At 57.6% G+C, this 24,475-nt stretch overlaps 2 protein-coding genes across 3 annotated transcripts; both read left to right on the top strand.

Moving 5' to 3' along the window:
- Positions 2,479 to 6,346, top strand: MYCL (MYCL proto-oncogene, bHLH transcription factor). Its single transcript, XM_021375373.1, has 2 exons — positions 2,479 to 3,124; positions 4,864 to 6,346. Exons 1-2 carry the CDS (start codon positions 2,494 to 2,496, stop codon positions 5,415 to 5,417), a joined length of 1,185 nt encoding a protein of 394 aa, XP_021231048.1. The 5' UTR covers positions 2,479 to 2,493; the 3' UTR covers positions 5,418 to 6,346.
- TRIT1 (tRNA isopentenyltransferase 1) lies at positions 8,284 to 22,123 on the top strand. Of its 2 annotated transcripts, XM_021375371.1 has the most exons (12): positions 8,284 to 8,482; positions 8,727 to 8,864; positions 13,454 to 13,594; positions 14,041 to 14,139; positions 14,340 to 14,488; positions 15,349 to 15,491; positions 15,619 to 15,730; positions 15,938 to 16,050; positions 17,155 to 17,232; positions 18,688 to 18,797; positions 19,138 to 19,255; positions 21,507 to 22,123. In XM_021375371.1, the coding sequence occupies exons 1-12, from the start codon at positions 8,303 to 8,305 to the stop codon at positions 21,644 to 21,646; spliced, it is 1,521 nt and encodes a 506-aa protein (XP_021231046.1). In that variant the 5' UTR covers positions 8,284 to 8,302; the 3' UTR covers positions 21,647 to 22,123. The 2 variants fall into 2 exon arrangements, with proteins under 2 accessions (XP_021231046.1, XP_021231047.1); XM_021375372.1 differs by lacking the exon at positions 8,727 to 8,864.

The raw sequence follows: 24,475 nt of genomic DNA, 5'->3' as shown, positions 1-24,475 counted from the left end.
GACCACAAATAGGCGCAGCCCTGCTGTGCATCCGAAGCAGGAGAAGCAGAAAGTCTGGGATTCAGGGATTTCCTGGAATTAGGAGGATTTTCTCATCTCGTGTTGTGCAATATCAGGGAGTGGGGAAGATGTTAAACTTTCTGCCAAGTGAACGCTCAGGGAATACTCACAGCTGTGAAACAGCCACTGAGGATGGGACCTGAGCGCTGGCCCTGGAGTCACAGCTCAGCCTTGGGGATGGGGACAGGGGTGGGGAAAGGAGCTGCACTGATGGTGTTGGCTCTGCCTCCTGCCTGTCGCCCCAGATCACAGATCTGGCACAGCCCAGGTCTGAGCAAGTATGAGCGCACCCAAAACCAGACAGCGCTGCTGATGGGTGTCAGCGCCGCTCCCTGCTGGGGAGCAGCCCCAGGGCATCTCCAGGCTCAGCGCAACTCCTGGCACTGCACATGGGCAAAATGGGTCTGGCGGGGGATAAGGAGGCACCAGGGACAGAGTTTTCCTCCCTGTTTGCCGCACTTTGCTCCCTGCTGGATTCAGCGTGGTTCTGGTGGTGGTGCTTTGTGTGCTCCTGCACTCATGGGGCCTGGGGATGCATTTCGCAAGGGCCCCGTGGCTTCATGGGGACAAAGGGGACACGTTGCGTGGTGGTGTGTGGCAGTACTGTGCTGCTCAAATACCTCCCATGGGACCTCAGGCAGCATGTTGCAGTGGGGGTGGGGGATGAGATGGGGATGTGGGTTGCTGTAGGAGCTTAGCCCAGGAGCCCCATGGGGATGGCAGGAGGGATGCTGCAGGATGGGGATGGCTGGAGGCAGAGCGCAGCCTGGGGAGCTCTGGGACACCCATCGGGGTGCACTGCTGGAAGCGTTGGGGCCAGAGCAAAGTCCAGCCCCGTTGTCAGTGGGGATCCAAAGGGCACTGCGGGCTGGGAACTGCCTCGTGGCATCCCTGGAGCTGTGCCAGCTGCTGGCTGAGCCACAGCCGCTCCTGCAATGCAGCCCCTGCAAAGGGGGCATGTCCAGGGGCCTGTCCAACTCGGGGCAGCCCCTACCACCTGCAGTGCTGTGGCCCCAGGGCACCCCCACTCTGGGGACTCCCCTCTGGGCACCCACCTCTGTTTGCTCAGCCCGTGAGGAGCGGCTCTCAGGTGGTGTTCACTGAGATGAAAGGGCTGCGCGGCCGCTCCAGCCGCTCTCAGCAGTACCTTCATGCCCTTGAAACATCCGGAGCTCCTTGAAAGCGGGACAAGCTCTTGTCTCACCCTGGGAAAAGCTGGAGAAGTCGCAAGGCCTCGGGGAGCGCAAGGAGCCACGGCCGAGAGCCCCGCAGCAGCTCAGCCCCTAATGCCGAGGGAGATTCGTTTGGGAGAGGAAGAACGGGCTTCACCCGGAGGCGGCAGCGCGAGTCCTGCGAGTGGGACAGGGGTGCTCAGGAGGGAACCGACCCCCCCGGGGCACCGTGCGCTTCGGGGCTGCAGTTGTAACGAGGCCCCTCGAGCTCCGCGCCCGGCAGGTGGCGCGCGGAGCCCGCGGCTGAGGGCGGCTGGAGCCCGGGGCGGTGCGGCGGGGTGGGGATGGAACGGGGACCGGGACCGGGACGGGTGCGGGGACGGGGACAGGGATATGTGTATCAGGCTGTTCATCCTGTCCGGGGGCTCAGGGACTCAGCCCCTGGCTCCCAGCACTGCTGGCTGGGGCTGCACATCCCAGGTGGATGTAACAGTCCTTAGAGTTCGAGGCGGAGTCTGGCAGCGTTTCCACAATGTTTATTGCTCTTAGAAAGAACCTGGCAGCAGCGAAATGCGAAGCGCCAGGGATGGGAACTGAGTGCCCGGGTAGGGCTCTGCTGGCCCCAGTGCTGTGGCCCCTACAAACGTCCCCAGGAGGCAGGCAGTGTCTGTGCCCTCTCTGTGCACACCTCATTCCTTGTGTGCAGGTGGACAGTGAACCTCACATCTCCCATCGCTAGCTTTTCCTATTCACAGCTACATGCTGACAGCTGGGCCTGGGTGTCCTCAGCCAAAATCCGCCCTGCAGAAGTCCCAGCTCTTCAGTGCTTGTGGGGGGGGGACCCTCAAACCCCGACCTTTCCATGCGGCTGAAATGCACCGGGACACGGGGGGATGCTCTGGGGTGCTGAGGCCGATGCTCTTGGTTCCCCCGTTCTCACGCTCCACACAGGCGATTTGGTTGGGAATTTGCAAATTTGCATTAATGGGAGGAATTTGACAATCAAATCAAGCTTCATTCGGCCCGGCGCACGGTGGCAGCGGGAGCTCCGTCGGCTGCAGCGCCCCGGGGCCGCCACGGGCCGACTCCGCGCCCCGCACGGGGGGAAACTGAGGCACGGCTGCAGCATCCCCCGCGCTGAGCCCCCCGAGGGGGGGGTGGGTCGAGCGGACAGGCCACGCCTCTTATGCAAATATGGACCCGTCGATTGGATGCGGGGCGGGACGACGGCCGCACATAGGCTATAAGAGAGGGGGGAACAATGCGCCCGCGTCCCGGCTCCGTGTTGCCGCCGCCACCACCCGCAGTGCCGGGTGAGGTGGGCGCGGGGGGCCCGGAGGAGGCGGCTGCCCCCGGCCCCGCCGCCGCCCCCAGGCTGTGCGCCCCCTCCCCACATGCAGCCATGGAGCGGGACGCGTACCAACACTACTTCTACGACCACGACGCGGGGGAGGATTTTCATCGTTCCACGGCTCCCAGCGAGGACATCTGGAAGAAGTTCGAGCTCGTCCCCACGCCACCCCTCTCGCCCCTCGGGGAGCGGCCGGGCTGCTCGGCGGCGGAGGAGCGGGGCTGCCCCCCGCGCTGCTGTCTGCCCGACGAACCCGAGTACCTTATCGGCACCGGGCAGCTCTTCGGCAACCTGAGCGCCTTCATTCTGCGGGACTGCATGTGGAGCGGCTTCTCGGCTCGGGAGCGGCTGGAGAAGGCGATGACGGAGAAACTTTCCACTGGAGCTCCGCGGGCAGCGCCGCACAAACCGTCCTTCGGCTCCGATCTGGGCTTCGGCAGCTCTGTGAGCGACTGCGTGGACCCTGCCGCCGTGTTCCTGTGCCCCCTGGCTGAGAGCAAAGTGCCCCCGTCCTCGGGGTCGGAGGGCCAAAGCGATTCCGGTAAGAGCGCGTCCGGTGCGGGGGCACCGAGTGCGGAGCAGCGCCAACAAAGGGGACGCGAAGCTGCCTCCCGGGGACGGCTCTGTCTCCCGTGGCCGCTGAGCGGGTCCTCGAGGCCCGGGGGAGGAGGAGGCTCACGCTCGTATCTTTCCAAAGCTTTTCAGCGCTGCTGCCGGCTCGGGACCTCGAGCGCTGCTCCGCACCACCGGGACTCGAGGGGTGCGGAACATCACCGACGGCAGCGGACGCGGCGCTATGGGGGTTCTGCCCACACCCCGGACAGGGCCGCGGGGCAGCTCCTGCCCGCCCGGCGCTGACAACCCCCCCCCGACCCCCCGGGCACAGCACCTCCCCGGGTCTCGGGTTTTCGGGGCTCCGCAGCCCCTTCCTCCCACGCCAGTTCCCATTCCCGGGCTCACGACCGTCGGGAAGTGCTGACGCGGGGCCGTGACCCCGTTAATAAATCTGCCGGCCGGTGAGTCACGGCGCGGGCCGGGCGCTTAATGCCATTAGCGGCCCGGGCGCGGTAAGCAGGTCGCGGGCGTAAGAGGCTTAACCCCGATCCGCGGGGCTTGGAAGGGCTGGGGGTCCCGGGTCGGGTCCTGCCGCGCCACGTGGGCGCGAACAAAAAGCAACAGATTGCAAACAATGAGAGAGGCCGCGCGGACGGGCAGCGCCGCAGGCCAATGGGAAGCGAGCGAGGTTGTGTTGCCCCGCCAAATGGCCAATGGGAGGTCCCCGGGGGCGGGCCCTGCGGTCCGACTTTTATTAATGGACGGCGGCGGGAGTTGTGTACACACGTGGTTGAGACCGGCCGCGTTGTGACGGTGATGAATGTCAGATTCCGGCCCGGAGCCCCGCTACCGGGGGGCCGAGGAAGGGCCGAGCCGAGGCTGTGCCTCGGGGGCCGATGATGCTGCGCTGAGCATGTCAGGACCTGGCTTCAGAGCCAAAGAAAAGAGATGGCAAAGGTGGAAGTGCTCTGCTAAAGTGAGAGCAATGGCAACACGTGCGGAGTGAGGCCACCTCACTGTCCCCAGCCTTCGTCCCACTGGGCTTTGTGGGGTCAGCTTCAATGACACTGGGCACACAGTGGTTTAGGTTCGACTTTAAGTTATTTGGGTCTCGCAGTGCTGCGCCTCCCTCCCCCACTGCCTTCAGGAACTGACACCTCTGTCCCGGCAGCCTGGGCTGAATGGGGGGTGGGCGCCGCGCCGGGCTTTGAATGGGGTTTGTTACTTTTCACAAGTGACAAACCCCATTCAAGTCACCGAGTGTGGAACTGGAGCCAGGGGAACAAAGGGCAGCTTTGCCCCCATGTCCTTCATTTACAATTCCAATGGACCATGAAAGCGTCAGAGCAGGGACAGTCTTTGGAGTTAGAGCCTCTCTCTGGCCCCGGGATTCTACTCCTCCCCTCCCTTCTCCGGGCAGGCGGGCTTGGGCACTGCCCGTTGCTGCTTTGCCCTGGACATGTGTTGCTCCTGGGGCAACAGTGAAGCCTCAGCCTGGTCCTGGGGGTCTGGGCACATGGCTATGGAGGGAAATCTTCCTGTGTGGTGGCATTGAAAGAGCATTTAAAATCACATAATCCCTTCTGGAGGTCATGGAGTGGCTTTGGAGAGCGTGAGCAAACTTTGGGGTATGGCAGCAGGGGATGGCCAAGGCTGCAGGGAGACACATGGGCTGAGGGGCTCTCAAATAACGGGGATTGTTTTTTCCATGTCTATTCTGAACAGAGGGCGAAGAGATCGATGTGGTGACGGTGGAGAAGAGACAATCGCTCAGCCTGCGGAAGCCGGTCACCATCACGCTGCGCGCCGACCCCCTGGACCCCTGCATGAAGCGCTTCCACATCTCCATCCACCAGCAGCAGCACAACTACGCTGCCCGCTCACCACCAGACGCCTGTCCCCAGCCCAAGTCCCCAGAGAGGGACGAGGAGGAGCTGCTGGGTGCTGCAGAGCCACCGCCCTCCCACATGCTGCCTGACTCCAGTTTGCCAAAAGCTGGCCCCGGCTCTGACAGCGAGGACGTGGCCAAGAGGAAAAACCACAACTACCTGGAGCGCAAACGGCGCAATGACCTGCGCTCGCGCTTCCTGGCGCTGCGGGACCAGGTACCCGGGCTGGCCAGCTGCCCCAAGACACCCAAAGTGGTGATCCTGAGCAAATCCTCCGAGTACCTGCAGTCGCTCATCAGCGCTGAGCGGAGGATGGCAGCTGAGAAGCGGCAGCTGCGGCTGCGGCAGATGCAGCTGCTCAGACAGATTGCTCAGCTCAAGGGGCACTAGTGTGGACCTGCCTGCACCTTGGCTCCACAGCCCCATGGTTCCCTCTCGATTTGCACATTTTTGATTTTTTTGGTTGGTTGTTGAACCCTTGCTGCCAGGGGTAGTGGCTGCCACGATGCTCAGTGACTTCAGCCCAGGGGCTCACTCGGTCCCACTTTGCTGGTCATCCCGCAGCTGTTATCCACCAATGGCATTGCCAGGAGCCGCCCCATACATCCATCCTGCGGGAAATCCTCATCAACTGCTTCAGTGGGTCACACTGTGTGGCTCATGTTTGGATGGATCCCAGCAGAGACGATGGAGACGTGTGACCCCAGCCTGAGCAGTGTCCTGCAGGCAATCCCCTGCTCCCTTGGCTTGGTGAGGCCGTACCTCACTTTCTTACCACTTCATACAGTAGCTTGTCTTGGATTTTGTGTTCTAGAAACTGCTGCTGTAACTGCGAGTCTTATACTGGAGGCTGTGTTTTTATACTGTATTTTTGTACCACTTTTTGAGAAGTATTGGTAAAGAGTTTGCTTTTTTTTATATAAATAAACTTTTTTTTGGAGGGGGTGGGGGCTTCTGCTGTCGGAAGGCTCCATCCTGCTGCACTTTAGGGAGATCAGGAAGGAGCTGATTCCTGCTGGACCCTTGAGCCGAGTCCTGGCAGAGGCTGCTTCCCACCTCGCAGCTCTCCAACCCACCCGTTTGCAATAACAAGGGTTCTCATTTTTTCTCCCCATCCCTGCCAGCACCCCTTTGCCTGCAGCTGCCTGAAGCCCTCAGCAATGCTTCAGGTGGTGCAGGATTTGGGCTGGAGGGGGCATCCTGGGGTGCTGGCAGGGATAGCTTTGCTGACCTGCTGAGAGCCATTAGTTAACACTGTGGTCGGATTTAGCACTTTCTTCATTACCTCACACTTCATAAATAAATAAATTGCAAAGACAGCCTGGGTTGGCTTTTTCCATGTGGGTGGCTGCAGGTTTCCATTCATTGTGCATTTCCATTATGCTTTGATGCTCTGGGAAGGGGAGTGTAGGGGGTGGCAGCCTGGCTGCTGTGTTTTGGGGTGTCCAGGGTGCTCAGGGCCCAAGCAGAGGTGAATGCACCCTGCACCGGGGCTGGGTGGTCCTGCTGCCTGTGGGGCTGTGTTTTTTGTCCCAGCTTTCTCCCAGCAACTGAAATGCAATTGGGTACAGATGACAAATCACCTGGATTATTTCTCCTTTTAAGTGGGTTTATCAGCAAAGGGGACAGTGAGCCTGTGCTGGGCTCAGAGGGGCCTTGGCGTAACCGAACACTCCGCTAATGGGCTCAGGGCAGTCTGTGGCTTGCTGTCCTGAGTGGGGGCTGCTGGTAACCCTATAGGTGGGGGGGGCGGGAATGCAATCTGCTTGCTTCAAGGGGAAATTTGTGCACCCAGATCTGCCGAGTGGATGAAATTATATGTGCTCTCCCACTTCCCTGATCTCAGTGCTTTTGGGCTTCATTCACAGTGGCAGCAGAAGTCTCGCTCTGAGTGTGGGGGGGTGCGGGGTCCTGCTACTGCCAAGCAGTCAAAGCAGAGCTGCTGCTGCTGCAGGGGACACGCTCACCCCAGGCACCCAGCCTCAAACAGCAGTGCTTCTGCACAGGGGCTCACGCATCCCCGCTCCCTTTGCTCCCTGCAATATTTCACACTTTCTGCACATTGCATTGTGCTGTGTCAAAGCGTTTCAGAGCTGTATTAGAGGCAGCTCACAGGAACCACAGCTTAAGCACGGGGCAGGGTGACCTAAATATGACACCTTGCCTGCAAGCAGGAAACAAAGCCCGCATGTCCCTGGCCCCGCTGTTTTGCTGTGTGCATGCTGGGGCTCACAGACCAGACGGTGCCTGTTCTCAGCTCGAGGTGACCCCCTCAATGAGGTTTGTGGAAGGGTGGACTTTTTCCTCTTATGCTAAAAGATGTGGGATGTTACAGACTTCACTTCTTTTGGAAATGACGCGCAGCTCCCATGGTCTGAGCTGAGCATCAGCACTGGAGGAGCAGTTACAGTTTTGCACATACCTTTGAGTTTTCCTGCTTAAAACTCATGTCCCTAAGTACATATCTACCCCAAACACCCCTCGTTCCTAAAGCAGATGTCTCCTCTTGCGCTGTCATGGTAAGAACCGTGAAAACAGGCCAATGGTGCTGCTAAGTGCACAACATAACCACACAGGCTTCCCATCCTCAATTGCTCGCTGTGCATTTCACGACCGTCGGTTGTGACCAATGTCATCACACACATCCAGCCGCAGCAGATGTGTTTTGCATTTGGCCCCACCCGCAGCACCCCACTCCTGTTGCTGGGAAGGATGCGTGTCGCAGAGGAGCAGCGCCGCCGAGACACCCTCCTCCCGCCGTCACCGTGGCAACCGCTCCCCCCAGTCATCCCCGGCCCCTCTCTGTTGCCACGGCGACAGCCGCCTGCTCCCCATCTCCCGTGTTGCCACGGTGACGAGTCTGCCTCTGCCTTTCGGAGGAGGCCGCCGCGGTTACCACGGCAACGGGTTCCTCTCTGTTCCCGTGGCAACAGCCTCGGCTGCTCTGCCCTGTTGCCACGGCGAGGCATCCTTCCCACCCCGTCCTGCCGCCCCCCCCAGGGCGCTTTGGGGCACAGTTCCGCTCCGGGGGAGCCCGGGGAAGGCCAAAAGGGGTCGGCACCGGGACCAGGACCGGAACCCGGAGAGCGGCCGGGGCCGGAATCAATGCTGGGGCGCGGGCAGGCAGCGACCGGGAACCCGGTGCACACCGGGGCAGGGCCGGGGCCGGGGCCGGGGCTGGCGCCTGGGGCGGTGCAGGGCTCCGGGGCCGCCCGCCCAGTCCTTCCGCGGGCGTCTCCGGCCCCGTCCCGCCCCCGCCCCGCCCGCCCGTTTCTATGGCAGCCTCCGGGCCGGGCCGGGTCATGGCGGCGGCGGCGGCGTTGTGCATGGGCCGGGCCTCGCCGCCGCGGCCGCTCGTGGTGATCCTGGGCGCTACCGGCACCGGGAAGTCGGCGCTGGCCGTGCAGCTGGGGCTGCGCCTTGGCGGGGAGATCGTCAGCGCCGACTCCATGCAGGTACGGGGCGGCGTGGGCCCGGGGAGGCCGCGTTGGGGCCGGGCCGGGGGAGGGCCGGGCAGCGCGGCGGGGGCGGGGAGGCCGAGGTAGGCCGCGCTGTCCGGAGGGCCCCAGGACCGGGCCGCTGTTGTCTGAGGCGGGCCTGGGGCCTGGGCCTGCGGGAAATTGCGAGCCGCGCACCCCACGGGACCCCCAGCCCGTTCAGCGTGTTGGTTACGCTCCATAAAGCGGTGTTTTCCCCCAGCACCGCCGTCTTTGCCCTTCGTGCTGCACTTGGTCACGCCCACCTTCTGCTTTCCTGCACTGGGCTGCTGGCACTGGTCTCAGTGGTTCTCTTCTGCAGGGCTGGATTTGTAAGCGTTCCGTCTTTCGTTTAAAACAGGTGATCAGAAAACTTTAATTTTATGGAGTGTTTTTCTTAATCTCTTGGGGGCAGAGTTTGGGGTTTAAATGCATAGAATCCCAAAGAGACCTTCGTGCAGGACCTGCATTGTCCCGTGCTGTCTCACGTTGTGGCCTTCACTCCTGGTCCTGTGGCTGTGCACCTCTGGGTGTCACAGGGGCTCTCAGTGCTAAGCAGCATTCCCAGAAGTCCCCAGGTACCCACTGGAGTTCCTTACGCCTGTGGTGGGACAGTGCCGGTGGCTTTCTCAGGATATCTGTCCGCACCGGGCAGCTTTTAGCTGGCAGCTGTGAGGCTTCCGAAGCATGCTACACTGCTGCAGTGTCAAGTGTTTCTTGACCACACTAACCATCCCGATCCAAACAAGCTCTAAAGTTGTTATTTGTATCCGTTGAATCACCATGAAATGCTGATGTTTGCAAGCCTTGCAGTGAGCACTGGTGCAGCATACGTTGGGTTTTGGTAATGGAAATGGTTGTTGACTAGTGTGGTCCTGGAATGCAAGACTATTGCTGCACACTGAACTCTGTGCAGGTTCGGGAGCTGACTGGTGTGCTGCTCATTCTTGTTTTGTGCTGGTGTATGCTTTGAAGCCTGCATTTTGTGCTCTGGTTGTTTCAGATCCCACTGTGGGAATGCAGTCACTTGGAGGATTCTGGCTGCAGGCACCCAATGGCATCTCAGCTCGAGTGGCTCTTGTCCTCCTTTCCTTTTAATCTCATTCTAGCGTGACTGTGGAGCGAGAGCCGAGCAGCTCGGGTGCCGTTACGCTGTGCCTGCATTCAGCGTGGCCTCATGGGGCAGCTGCCTGTGGGCACACTGCGCTCAGCGCGTTGCGCTTCCCCCACCGCGCTCCACTAACCCCCATGCCCTGCTTAGGCAGCCACAGCAGCCAACTGGGTCTGCTTTCACGCTGGCTTTGTTCCCATGAAATAGGTTTCTGTGCTGTGTATCCCTCTGTCACACAGCACTGACGCCAGTGGCCTTGTGGAAGAGTTGCGGGGCTTTAAAAACTCCATTGCTCATTCTCAAGTGACAGCTGCCAGCGGGCCACATCGCCTTAAGCCCCAGTGTCTGTTCGTGGCTGCGCCCATCCGAGCACTGCAGGGCTGACAACGCTGGCAGTGTCTTTTGGGCAGCTGTTGGAGCTGCAGCCAGGCTCGGGGAGGGGCCGGGAACCCAATCCCACCTGTTCCTGTACACAGGCCCCTCTCTCTCCAGGGCGCTTTTGTCGTGGCTGTGGGTTGCTGTGATCAAGTTACAGATTTAGCTGATGCCTGTGAGGCAGCTCTGGAGCTCTGGTTAATCTGATGGTCTCTTAATTTTTTTTATTTTTTTTGTCCTTTCTCTTGCTATTCATCATCGCAGGAGCTTCGTTCAGGAGTATGTAATTTCCCCAGGGAAGCCCAACAGGGTAAAGCCAGTCCTGCTTCGTTCCCGGCAGAGTAGTGAGAGTGCAGTGATCCTGGTGCCAGCGTGCTGGAGGCCCCCCCATCCTTCCAGGTCCCAGTGTCCCTCCTGGGTGTTGTACCTCGCAGCAGTGAGGATGTCCTCCTCTGGAGGCTGTTGTGGTACACTGGGTATGTTTGTCAGTTAGTGTGTCAAGTCAGGACATCTTAAGAGCTCTGGCCAAAGTTCTGCTGACAGGTTTCTCATGGCAGTGTATAGAAAGGGGTGAATTTTTCTTCTCTTTTTAACCCGGTTTGGTTTGGGTTCTTCCCTCCATCCCCTCATTGCTGAAGATCTCCTGTGCTCTGTGAGCCCTTCCCAGCTGGGGGTGGCCTGGCTGCACGTGGGGTCCCAAGGCTGCACAGCTGTTGCACATCGCCTTTACAACGGTGCCCAGGACACTGCCTTGCCCCCTCCATGGTGGATGAGGGGCAGTGGGTTCAGGGCTGCTTTGTGCCTCCTGCTTCCGTTTTCCCACCCAGAGCTGGTGCCAAGTGTCTGGCCAAGTGCTGTGAGCCCTGGGACTGACTTGCTGGCTCTCGGCGAAGGAGGTGGGAGGCTGTGGCCAAGGCTAAGCACCTTTAGTCCTCAGCCTGTGTGCAGTGTCTTGGAGGCCTGCTGCTCCAGGCTGCTGCTAATCTGTTTTGGGGCCTTAGAAAGCAACAAAGGCTTATCTGAGCTGCCTGCTGAAAATAGAAATGAGCGTCGGGAGGACGTCTCTGGTGCACGGCCGTGCGGACAGCCAGCTGGTGGAAACCTTCTCTGTGCTGGCTGTGCATGTGTAAAGGCTGCCTTTGTTCCCTCCCAGCCCACACACTGACACTGCATTCCTCCTCTTGTTTCCAGATATTCAGGGAGGATCTCGTTGTTTAATCTCCAGCAGAACCTTGGGGGGATTCAGTGTGAAGTGTAAGCCCTGACCCTGCCTGCGTGGGCACTGGAAGCCCTGTTAGGGCTGTGTGTTGGCTGGGATCGTAGCAGACGTGGGAGCTGCAGGGGATGCAGGGCCCTTGCTTGGGCGGGAAGGCACTGAGACAAAGCTTGCTGAATTCAAAGGCTTTGGGTCTGCATTTTGGTGTCTACAGGAGACCCATGTTGAATGCACTGTGTGATCAGTGGTGGCAGGTAATCAGTAGGCTGCGGCCCACCACTGGATGCATTGGCACGAGCTGCCCTGTGGGCTGCCCCTCCTGTCTGCTGGTCTCCTGCAGCCAGGAAGCAGAAAGGAAGAGCATTTGGTTGCCCTGCCTCTCCCTTTGCTTCCTGCCCCCAGGCCAGCCTTTCTCAAGGGACGGAGCCTGGTGCTTGCCTTCAAAGCAGCCAGAGGGGTTAGGCAAGACAGGGAAGGGAGCGTCTGCAGGTTCAGCTGCCCCAGCTCGCATGACTTCTGCACGCAGGATCGGGCTTCTCTGCTCCAGTAACCTCAGTTTGTCCCTGGCTGCTGTGCTGTGCCTCCTGCCCATGGGTCACCTCTGTGTCACCTTGTCCTTCTGTCTGGGATCTGCGTGGTGGTGGGAGGATGCTGTGCTGCAGCTGGAGGCTTGGCTGCTTTTCAGGGGGATTAAGGAGAAATTTGTTTCTGGAAGCCAGGCCTCTGGCTGGGGTGGCTTCCGGTAGACAGAGGAGGAAATGACTGCTTCCATGTCCAGTCCCTTCTCCCATCATGGAATTTATCCCAGGCCAGGAGACCACTCTGAGCAGAGAGATGCTGAGCTGCATGCACCTTCCCTGCACCCTCAGCACAGCTCAGAAGCCTGGGTGCTGCCTGGCACAGGCTGTGTGCAGTCCTTGGCATGGCACAGAGCTGCACGCTCAGGACAGAAGGGCTTTATGTGCCCACTGCCCCACGTGCCTGCTAGCAGCCCCTCAGCATGCTGGCTGTGGGTCCCTGCTCTGCTCTGATTGCAGTTCTGCAGGGCAGCTGCTGGCTGTGCCCAGGGCAGTGGATTTGGGCTGTGGCACTGCGGGGATCACGGGTTGCTTTGGCCCTTTACCAAGAATGCTCCTAAAGGGTTGGTTTGGGTGGCTTTCCTCTCTGCTCTGCTTTTAACTGCCTAGCTGAGGCCAGCGTCTCCCAAGAGTACTCTCCCAGGCTGAATATCCCAACCTCAAAATGAAGCACATGCCTGGAAGCAGTGAGACGCTGCCCTTGGCTCTCACCAGCAGCTCCTGGCGGGCAGTGCAACCCAGCAGCGTGCAGTCATTGCTCCATGCGAGCTCCACTCCTTCCGTTTCAGAGCTCTCAGCAGGTTTGTTTGTTTGTTTCTTGCCAGGTTTGTTTTGTTCAGCTGTTTCCTGATGTGGGTCACTGCTGCCTGGCATGTGAGGGGGCCAGGAGCAGGGAAGGAGAGGGGAATAACATCTTTCTCTGACGGTGGCTCAGTGACAGCCAGTCTGCAGCCCCACACTGGGCAATGCTGAAGCTGCTAGGGGACTTCTGGGGGCTCTGCAAGGAGGATGTGGTGCTCCTTCTCCCAGGGGCACTGACCTGAATTGGTGATTTTCTCCTCTGCTTGGCTGGCTGGCCTGGGAGGAGCAGGAAGCAGGTGGTAAGCCAGGCTTTGAAGGTGTGCGTGAGCTGCAACCGTCAGTGTGTTTAGGAAGCTCTGTGGCATTGCACGCTGCATACAGAGAGATCTTTTTGTGCTGTAGGAAGCAGTGATCCTTGTCCCCAGACAAGATTTTGTGATGTGCTGGAGGATAGTGCTTGGCAAGAGGCACACCTGAGCGTGTAGCTGCAGCGTAGAGATGACCACGCTCATTTTCAAGTGCTGAACTTCGGAGCTGGGCTGTGCCAGTTATGCTGACCGTGCTCTGATTACTCCATCAGCCTTTTCATCAGGAACTGCAGGGTCATTTCAGAACAGGAAAGCAGCTGCAGGTTCATCTCCTCCGTGGGCAGGAGCAAACGCCAACAGAAGCAATTTGGCACTGGCAAGGTTCCTGCTGCCTTGCCTGGGCAGGGCACGTGCTGCTGCCTGCACTTCTTCATAGACCTGCCCAACCTGAAGGGGTCAGCAAGGGCAGACAACTGTTGTGCCTGGAGGGAGGAGCATGGATTGATGGGATTTCATAGGATGCACATGCTGGGGTGGGCAACAGGCTCTTCTCTTCCTCAGGTGTACAAAGGCTTGGACATCATCACAAACAAGGTTTCTCCCCAGGAGCAGCGCCTGTGTAGACACCACATGATCAGCTTTGTGGATCCTCTCATCTCCAACTACACAGTTGTGGATTTCAGAGACAAAGCTGTGGCTCTGATATCCTTTCGCACCACAGCCTGCCTGGCCAAGCAGATATGGGTTTCCTTCCTCCACAGACAGGCCTGCAGGAGAGATCAGTGTTTACGTCAGCCCTGTGCTCCTCACATAGCAACTAACTCCTGTTTTCAGGGGATACCGCTGGCAAGAGGGACTTGGATCTGCTTTTACCCTGCTTTAGTGAGGGCAGCCCCTCCTGAGTGCTGCTAGCAGGGCAGGACCCCTGCTGCCCAGCAGCAGTGCTGAACCAGGTGTTGCCCTCCCCTAGTTTCCCTGAATCTCAGCAGTTGCTAGCACAGGTAGGGGAGGGTTGTAAGAGACCAGAAAGAGCTGTAACCCTGCTCTGCAGCCTCATGGGCTCTGTGGTGCTGGAAGGGGGGGTGGAATCTCCCTGTGGGCCTTTCTCCCTGCCGTGCATCTCTGCTTGTGCTCCTTGACCGTAGCACATTGAAGATATCTTTGCCCGAGACAAGATCCCGATTGTTGTGGGAGGAACCAACTACTACATCGAGTCCTTGCTCTGGAAGGTCCTTGTCAACACCAAGGTATTGTGGTGAGGCTTCAAATCCCTCTGGGGAGCAGTGAGCCCTGTGTTCAGGGCAGGCTTCACACAGCTTGGCATGGTGCTCCCCTGCTAGAGTAGGACAAGGAAAACCAAAGGCCTCCTGGGGCTGGAGGTCATCTCGCTCATGCTGGCCCACATGCAGGTGAGTGTTTTGGCTCAGGGCCGCCTTGTGCCTCACAGGAGAAGTCCAGCCTGGTGTCTGGCACGGTCACCGACAGGAAAGTGGAGCTGGAGCAGCTGGACGCTGTTGATCTCCATCGCCGCCTGAGCCAGGTAGACCCAGAGATGGCAGCCAAGCTGCACCCCAATGACAAGCGCAAAGTGGCCAGGTGAGTTTGGTGTGCACGGCCCAGTACCCTGTCCCAGAGGAACTGTGTGCCTGGGAATGTGCAAGATGGGCTCTCCCATCCCAAACGGGTACTCTGAGCCTTCTGGGAACCTTGGAGCACTGGTGCTGGGGATCTCTGTGGAATCTGGGCCGCTGAGACCTGTGGCTGTGCAGCCCCCAGCTTGAGCTGCCTTTGGGATGCAGGGCAGAGCGTTGCTGCTGGCTCGTGTGCTATGGGGCTGCTCCCATTATGGTGCCCCAGCAGCAGGGTTTATCTAGAGCTATTTAAAGAGCAAGCTGCCGTGCTGGCTGAGTAACATACCTGAGCTGTGTGGGAACGGCGCAGCAGCAAGACCAGGCCTGCTGCTTCAGCAGGCCCATCCCAGCCTTGCCCTGGCCTGGGGGGAGCAGAACACCACCCACCCCATTCGCACGGTGCAGGGGGACAGAGAGCTGGGTGCACTGCGCAGCTTCCTCTGGCTCCCTGGTGGTGATGCTTCACAGCCTCCTCCAGCTTTGACAGCGCTGGCCCTTACCTGCACCCCTCCCTGGCTGGAACGGGCATGGCTGGAGCCAGAGGCCCATCCCCTGCAGTGCTTGTGGTGGTGCCAAGCAGGAGTGGGTGGCTGTGCTCTGGGCTCCTGGAGTGCCACCACAGTACTCTGCACTGCGCCCCTAGGACCTGGGTGTGGTTGGGATGCTGGGCACGGGAGGGAGCTGAAACCTGCCCTTCCCCCACATGAGAGGGTTGGATCTCAGTGAGTGTCTGCGGTTCCCTTTGCTGGAGCCCCTAGGGCTGCTGGGGAAATGGAAGAGCTCATCCTTACCCAGCCTCTGAGCTCTGTCTGTCTTTGTTTACAGGAGCCTCCAAGTATTTGAAGAGACGGGGATCCCCCACAGTGAAATCTTGCAACAACAGCAGGAGGAGGAAGGTGGGGGGCCTTTAGGGGGGCCCCTGAAATACCCACACTCTTGTATCTTGTGGCTTCATGCAGACCAGGCAGGTGAGAGTGGGCTTTGCACTCTGCCTTCTTCAGATGGATCAGGAGGCTGGGAGTGCAGAAGGTCCAGCTGTGGGTCTGCAAGAGCATGACTTGAGCAGCTGAGCATGTCCTGCCCTCCTCTTCCCAGCTCTGGACCGACGGCTGGAGCAGAGGGTAGATGATATGCTGGCTGCAGGGCTGCTAGAAGAGCTGCGGGACTTCCACCAACGCTACAATCAAGAAAAGGTGACCGAAAACCGGTGGGTGAGAAGCCAGCTCCCTCACTGAAGGCATTGCTGTATGTTCCTGTGTGCGGCTTGTCCCCTGATGCCATGGTCTTTTGTTGCTTGGGGGGTCCCTCCCTACAGGTTGAGACACAGAAACATCAGCTGTCACTGGGAAGGTTGGGATCACCCACTTTTCTGAAAGAGATGGCCCTGATTCTTGGCTGTTGTCTAACTCTCCAGGCAGGATTATCAGCATGGCATCTTCCAGTCCATTGGTTTCAAGGAGTTTCATGAGTACCTCGTCAGTGAGGGGAATTGCTCACCTGAGACCAGTGCCCTGCTACTGCAAAAAGGTGGGAGGAGCACCCTGTGTACCGTACACCCCTCAGCCCCGCGCAGCTCCAGGTGACGCGGCTTGGTCTAAACCAAGCTCAGACCTGGTACAGGTCTTGTTGGAGCTGAGTTGTATCTTTCTCCATGCAGTTTTCACTTCAGCTAGACCAGAGGAGCAGGGACTCAGTGTTCTAGAGCATCTCTGAGCATGTTCAGAGAATTCCTCCTTCCCTTCCCCCAGATCCTCTTGTAAGATGTACTGTACTGGGCAGAGTGTGACCTGGGATCTGGAGCTGATGCACCAGTGACCTGGGTGATGTTGGACTCGATGATCTCTAGAGGTCCCTTCCAGTCCCTACAATTCTGTGATTCTGTGATCCCAGCTGGGCTGTGCATGCTGTGGAGAACAAGGCTAGAAATTAAAAATGAAATGGAGCTCAGAAAGTCTGGATGGATGTGCTGCTGTTAGAGGAAGGAGAGAGCTGCTCTGCTCCTCAGCACAGCGGAGGTACCAGGCAGTCAGACAGTTGAGAGTTCCATCCAAAGGAGATGGAGTCTGAGGAAACTGCAGAAATGATTAAACAAGTCTGGTACTGAAGGGGCTTGTTGTGTCTGCTAAAGAGAAGATTACAGAGGAGTACAGTAAGTCTGGTGCTAAACATGGAGCTTGTACAGTGATAAACGATCCCCTAGACTCACTGTGGATAGAACAAGAAGTCTTGGGTTCTGTTTGAACAGAGAAGTATTTGGATTAGGTGTTAGGAGAGCAGAGCAGTCCATGAAAAGATTGTACTACTTGCTGAGAGCTTCAGGACACTGGTTTGGGGCCCTTTCCCCAAGTACTTTTGAGGGCATTTGGGATACTTTGTCCAGCCCTTTTGTGCTGACACTGCCCCTGCACCCTGGCAGGGCATTTGCTGTGCTGACTGCTTCTCCCTGCTGGCTTGGAGGCCACCAAACTGACAGTAGAAGCATTTCTCTTAAGCATGGTACCATCCAAAAGAAACGTTTGTCTTGTGTGATTTTTCCCTGTGCTGGAGCCAGCAGGCTCTTCTCACTCTGCTCTGAGCTCAGCTTGTAAAGTTGTACTGACCTTTGGTATTTTTACATCCTCTGTTTCAAAGGGATCCAGGCCCTGAAACAGGTGAGCAAGAGATACGCCCGGAGGCAGAACAAATGGGTCCGAAACCGCTTCCTGAAACGTAAGTCTTCTGTTGCTATGCTGCCTCACCACCCCTGTTCTCCTATCTCTTCTCACCCTGCCTCAGTGCTACCTATGTTCATCTTGCCCCCAGCTGTCTGTCTGTCCAGATACTCAGAGAGACAGCTCCTTCTCACTGCTTCTCCTGTACACACTGGTTGCCTGTCAAGGGATGATCTTCCCCTCCCAAGAACAAAGCAACCAAGTGCTTGGCCCTGCGCCTGGCCAACCATGGGTGACAGTGGGCTGCAGTGTCCCTGTAGCCCTAAAGTTCCTAAAGAGGAGATGCCCAGCAGGCACTCGCACATGTCCCTTGTGTAGGGCAAGAAGCCCAGCTGACAGATGCCCCCTGGATTAGGAGCCAGAGCCCATTGGCTGCACCAAGCCCTGCTTGCTGCGGTGGCAGGGAGCCAGCAGGACTTCCCCATCTTAGCCCAGCCTTGGAGCAGGGCCAGCAGCAGCAGCTGGGAGCCGGGCACTTGTTGAAAGGTGCTTGGTAGGGGCAAAATAAGAACAACAACAACAAAAAAAAGCAGGGGGAAACTCGAGTCAAAAGATAGGCTTGGAACAGAGTGCAAGAGCTTTAATGGAGCCATGTGCTTGGTGGATGTGGCTCACCTTTCTGGTGGCAGGTGTGCTTCAGATCAGCCCTGTCAGGAGCTTGTTTGTGGTTATAGCAATAAAAAACAGCACCTGCTGGAGCCTGGCACGCGGCAGCCTTTGATGGCTTTGTCCGAGTGGGGCCGTGTGCCTGATGGCTGCTGGCAGCTGAGCCGTTGTGGGCCAGCACCGCCGCCAAAGGGAGCGGGTGCGCTCTGGTTGCGGCCGTCCCGCCCGGCTGGGCTGCAGCCAGTGCCCCGCACACTCGTACTGGGTCTGGGAGGGCAGAGCAGTGGCTTTGAAACTGCCTTGTCAGGTGGAGGCATGGACAAACCAGCTCCTGCCATGGCCCACTTCTGTGAGCTGAGAGCTGCTGCAGCCACACAAGCAATGACAGCTCTGAGCAGTGCAGCTGAGCAGGAGCCTGCACCAGAAGATTTCTCACCTGGGCTTCGTGTGTGCATCTCCGTGTAAGCACAGCTTTGCTTCGTGTGATAGCTTTATGTGTGTGTTTAGCTCTTGATCCTCTGTGGCCTCTTGTGGACCATGGTGGCAATGAAGTGTTTGCTTACTGTGCTCTGACTTCGTAATGCTGTCCTGAAGGCAGGCAATCATGAAGATGCTTGCCTTGAGTCTGAGGTGTTCTTGCTGTTTGCCCACAAGCTGAAGTCTCTGGTAATTTTGGCTCCAGAAGGGCTGGTGCCATTTACTCCTGAGTGCTGAAGGACAAGTTGATGAAAGAGCAGATTCCCTGAGGCCTGGAGCAGACCCACGGGGCCTGTATGCTGACTGCTCGGGGTGCTGGGCACCAGGCTGGAGGATTCTGGCAGTCACCTGCCCCTCTGTGTCCCTGTAGGTCCTGGCCCCAACGTGCCCCCAGTATATGGCTTGGAGGTGTCTGATGTCTTGCGGTGGGAAGAAGATGTGCTGAAACCTGCTCTGGAGATTGTGGAGAGCTTCATCCAGGTACGGGATAACCAGCACTAAGGTGTAAGCTGTGCCTGAGAAGCCTGTTACTCAGTTACTGCAGACCCCATAACTTGGCATTAGGTCTCTCCCAGGAATGGGGCTGTCTATGTCCATACCAGTCATGGATGTCTTTACCTGCAATGGCAGAGCGTTGAAGCTGAGAATTTCTCATAATGCTCAATACTTCGCTGGTCTTGTATGGTAAAAGTGCATCTTCTGTCCTACTGACATTTGTATCTGAGTACAGAAAATTCACAGCCCAAACCCTACCAAAGTGAGCACAGCCATGGCAGATTTTCTGGGTGGAAACTCATTTGAGGCATCCTGTATTCTACAGGGACGCAAGCCACCTGTGGAGCCTGTAAAGATGGAGTGCGATGTAAACGAGAACAAACGGAGCCATCGTGTGTGCGAGCTCTGCGACAGAATCATTATCGGGGACAGGGAGTGGGCAGGTAGGGTCCTGGAAGGGGACTGGGACGCAGCGAGCATGGCTGCGCGCAGGGAGCAGCGTGAGGCATTCAGTCTCCTTGGCTGGCTGTGCTTGGCCAGATGACCCTCAGCACATGATCTTGGGCTTTCAAGGATTGTTTACAGCCCGTGCATGAAAGCAGCCATTTGCAAGCCCGGAGGGGGGTGCCGGAGCTGTGCCACAGCAGCCATCTGTCGGGCTGCCCCCCCCGGCACCTGGTGAGCACTCTGCTGCTCTGCCATCGCACCAGGCACGGGGCTCTGCATGTAGCTGCCTGTGTTCAGCCTGAGCTCGTCCTTTTGAGCACTTCAGAGACTTGGTCTAAAAACACAGAACAAATTCAGTTTTTCTGAAGTGTTGTGCAAGAAGAAAGTTTCTCAATGTCTGTAATAGCTCGGTTTCGCTTTAATGTTTCCTATTTGTATGTTAAAAAAAAAAAAAGTATTCCTAGCTGTAATGCTAATAGAAGAGGACTTTCTGTTTTCAATGGACTTACTTTAAAAGAGCTCCACTGGAATCAGATTAACTCAGTGAATTTATCAGTGCTGTGAGGCTCATGCTGAGAACCAGAAACAAAAAGTAGTTGAGAAACTCTGCAGAAATGGAACTGATAAACCTCCCTGTGTTGCCTAAATGCAGAATATGCGGAGATAACACAAAGATAAATCGTGCCCAGATCACTGGTTATCAGATTTGAATGAGCCATTCATTACAATTAATCCAGGAAACTGCTGAAAACAAAGGTGGAAGTTGGCTCAGAGTAGGAAGGTCGTTACCACGAGATCAGTTTGTAAGTATAATTGTTATTGCAGCCAGTCTCAGCTGTGCTAGCTTGGAGGTACTTTGAAGAAGCTCTACCAGCTCCAGAGCCAGAGGACTCTGCAAATTAGCAGGATCTGTGCTGTCCTTCCAGGTCCAGCAAGTTGTAAAGGTGTACGACCAAGTGAGAGCTCCTCAGGATAACTCCAGACATAGCAGTTGCAACGGCTTTTCCTCTGGGGATGTTGTCCCAGATTCAGATAGATGAGAGTACCTTTCTGAACCAAGACCAGCTGTGTGTTCTCTGTATCCTGCTGAATGTGGCTCCAGTCCCCAGATGGCAGGAGAAAGATGGCCCCAAACTTGGGTGTTACTTGTAACTGCGAAATGTAAAAGCTCAAAAGGAAGTGAAGACAGTAGTGGGGGCTGAGTCAATCTGCAATCTGCTCTGCTGTTTTAAGTTACAGATAGTTCTGTGAACTGTTTCCAAGTACCCCACTGGCTCTGGAAGATTTTTAAATTTTATTTAACTTTACAATTTGTGTGGATTTCAAAGAGCACACTGCCCCAGACACCCACTGAAATCAGTGCTTCCTTCAGCCACTGTGAGCTTTGGTGTTGCTTATAACAAATTGTAAGAGGTGTGACTTTATTTCAAGCTGGGGGTGACCCTACAGCACGGTGATAAAGCAGCAGCTTTGCATGTAATTTTATCCTTTGACAGAAGAGGATGACTGGAAAACACCTCCGGGCCTTGATTCAGCAAGGACATACCCTTGTTTAATTAAGGCCCTGCTTGAAAAGTTTGCTGCTTTAATTGCTGCTCTGATCTCTTGGAAACAGCAAAACCACCCTGCTGCTGTTACATTGGTCTGGTTAGACAGAGCACCTATGTAGATAATGCCACAGATATGGGAGGTTTTGCTGTCCTTGATGACGTGATTTTTAAACAGAAGTGCAGCTCTTGCTGCCCTGGTTTGTCAGTACAAGTTGCTTCCCTGGGATCACACCTCTGTTCCCATCAGATTCCTCCTAAAGTGCTTTCATAGCTGCAAGCCTTGCCCTGGAGTTATGCAAAAGCATAACTGCGCTTGGGGCTCTGTCCCTGTCTGCTCTGTGGTGTACAGGTTATCCACAGTGCTGTGGTGCAGGCACATATAGGCTTGCAAATGATCCTGGCCTCATCCCATGGATTGGTGTAGTGCTGCACAACCTCACCTGTGTCCTGCAGTGTTTGGTAACACTCACCTTTCTTCTTTCCTCCTATGGGTTGAGGCTTAGTTAGAGCAAGCTTGTGGGGCATTGAATCCTGACAGCTGGGGGCTTTCTGCATACAAACCCAGGACTTTTCCCACCTCCTTCTCAGGAGAAGGCTTGAAGGCTGTGCCCTGGTTATTTGACACAGGGCAAATCAGGCCGAGTGCTCCCTTTCCCAGGTTTCCCAGAATTAAATGCTTGTTTGCCTCTTTCTCCAGCTCACACACAATCCAAAGCTCACCTGCACCACCTGAAGAAGAGAAGGAAGCTGGAGGCTGCTGGACATGCTGCAGACACAGCGAGGGACAGCAGAAGTGTGGAGGCCTCGGGCAAGGACAACAGCATGCCTTTGCCGTAGGCTTATGAATGGGGAGCAGCTGTGCTTCCTCCTGGACAGGGAGGAAAGGCTGAGTCCTGGGTGGCCTTGACCCAAACGAGCTGAGTCATTTTTTGGGGATGAGGCAGGTGTGTGAGTGACAGCCAAATGGCCGTGGGCTGTGTCAGTGCCTCTTCATGTGGCCTCATCTTGCCGTGTTCCATGCTGCTCCTGCCCTGCCTGCACAGGGCTGGGCCCCGGGGCAAGGCTGCTGGGGCATCCTCCTGTGCCCAGTGTTTGCTCCTGCCACAGGCTCAGCATTATCCCTGGAAAGGTGGAGCCTCTCCCCCTGGCATGTGAACGTGATGTTCTCAGAGACAGAAGTACTGCGCTCCTTCAGCTTGGCCAGGAGTGCAGCTCAGGGGCTGAGTGAGCTCTCACTGCCTTTTTGTGGAGAGGATATTTTTTTGAATTTATATGGAAATAAAGTACAAGATTTCTGTGGATTCCCCTGCCTTATTAAGAAGTTGAGCTTTCTTGGTCTCTGTTTCCATCTGGCTCAGGTTCCTTGCTCCAGGCACAGGGTGGGATGTCCAGCCTGGCACCTTTTTCCCATCACCTTTTCTGCAGATTCACAGGGAGCTGAGCAGATGTTCTCAGCATGGTGAAGGCCGTGTGCACATAGCAGGTGCAGAAAGAGCTGGCACCTGTTAAACAGGAACTTGGAAATGATCTCATCAAGTTTGCAACAGATGAGTCTGTCCTAGTTAAAGCTGAATTCCCGGGGGTTTACGCTGTGGTTTGGCAGTGGGACCTGCACCTGCATTTGAATCTGAGTTGCTGAGCAGCAAATTCCTGGTGCTGTGCGTCCACCAGGCAGTCGCTGTCTCAGCTTGGTTCCTGGAGGACGCGAGCGCTGTCTTCATTCCCTGCTCGTGGCTCTGGTGAGAGCCATGAGGCCTCTTCCAGGACACGGGGGATTCTCCTGGCACACGTGATCTCAGTTCCTCCTGGGAGGGTTTTGTGGTGGTGGGGCTCAGTTTTTTCCTTCAGCTGATCACGAATCGCCGTGTGGCTGGAGATGTCTCCTGGGGTGCAGCCTGCAAGGGGAAACCCTACGTGGGCAGATCTGCCCCTGGGGCTCTGGAGCGTGCTCTGATGGGGATTAGGTTAAACCTCAGGCTTGTGCTCATCAGCACTGAAGTATTTCTAACACTCCATGGGACAGCTGCTTTGGGCTGTTGGGTAGAGGTGTGCAGGGAGTTTGGGCTGAAGTCAATATGTGGGGAAGAGCTGGGAGTTTGGGGACCCTTCCCTGTGCCAGCAATGTGTAGAGATGGGCACCAGCTTTGGAACCCGTGCTCGAGCCCACACTGGTTTGCCATCCACGCTGACTGGAGTGCACATGGGTATGGGCTCAGCCCCGCTCGGAGCGTGCTGCACAGTGTGCCAAGGGACGCGGCGTGGAACTGTGCTCTTGTTGCATGGATGGAGGGGGTAAGGCCGGGTGTAAAGCCCCACTCCCTGCTGCCACAGTGTGTGGGTGCCTCGCATCACCGTGGAACAGCTCTGTGAGCCGGGGTGGGGTGGGCTGCTCTGTGTGCTGGGTACGCTCAGATGACCACGCTGGTAGAAGTGGATTTAATGTCCTTCGTCGGTTTAACATGAACTTTGTTATCCTGGCAGATGTTATTCTCCCACAGTAGCTTCTAGCCTGCCTGCTCTGTTCAGAGCCTGCTCATGTGGATGGGCCCTCCCTGCCCTTGCCCTGCCCTGCGCTGCCTGCTATCCCATGGGGCAGCAGCTCCCACATGGCTCAGGAGGACGGAGTCTGTCAGCATTGTCAGCTCGCACTGTGGCTGGGAAAAGGAAGGTGGAAGTGTGCTCTGATCCTTCTAGCTGCAAGAAGCAGGGGAGTGTTGTTTGTCTGAGAGGTGGGGACTGTCGATGTGTACACGGGTTCCTATGCAGAGCCAGAGGCAGCGATCTGCTGTCCGAGGAAGAAGCCGGTGTCCGTTTCACCTCTGCTGCTGAGGATTGAGCATGGGCACGGTGGGCAAGCTCTGCACAGTTGGCATCAGTTCCTGGCAGCGCGGTGCTGGTGGCTGAGCACCCACCCCGGCCCCCTCCCGCCACAGGGCTGAGCGATGCCCCCGGATCTCCCGGTCCTGTGCTCTCAGGCTCCGGGCTGCTGCCAGGGCCGAGCGGTTTGGGGATGGGGAATGGTGCTTCTCTCCATCTGCCCTCCGCTAATCCCCAGACAAACGCTGCTCTTCCATCTGTGCAGCCGGAGCCGCCGAGCCCATCACACCAGCCACTTAATCTAAATGGCTTTGGCCAAAGATAAGGTCATTAATTACACTGGGATTAGAAAACGGGGCGGGCCGGGCCGGGCCGGGCCGGGCTCTCCTCTCCATCCGTCGGAGTCCCCAACCCTGGCCCTGCGGAGCGCTGCGGCTGCAGCCTGCGCTGCGGCACCTCCCGGGCACTGCCCGGGGTCCGCTCTGCGGGGGCTCCCAGCCGAGCGAGGTGCGAGCGGCGGAGGTGCCAGCTCCGGGGGTGTCACGCAGCACGAGGTGCACGAGCAGCAGCAGCATCCCGCGGGGGGTGTTCTGCGTCGCACCGTGCCCAGCTCGGCCCCGGCGCTGCTCCGGCCTGCTCGGAGCAGCGGAGCTCGGGGCGGGGGATGGGGGGGCGGAGAGCCGTCGGGGCCGCTCTGTCGCGGTGTCACAGGGCCATCTGCCGGCAGCGGCCGCCCGGGCTCCGGCTGCGGGGGGGCAGGGATCGGTCCCCGCGTGTCCGGGGTGGGCGCGGAGTAGGACGCACCACAGACGGCCCCGCTCCGGCCATGGACAGATGTAATGTCGTTTT

This window comes from Numida meleagris, chromosome 22 (genome assembly GCF_002078875.1).
Source record: "Numida meleagris isolate 19003 breed g44 Domestic line chromosome 22, NumMel1.0, whole genome shotgun sequence".
NCBI lineage: Eukaryota > Metazoa > Chordata > Aves > Galliformes > Numididae > Numida > Numida meleagris.
The sequence above is the reverse complement of the archived record's forward strand: the minus strand, read 5'-3'. Positions and strand labels throughout refer to the sequence as shown.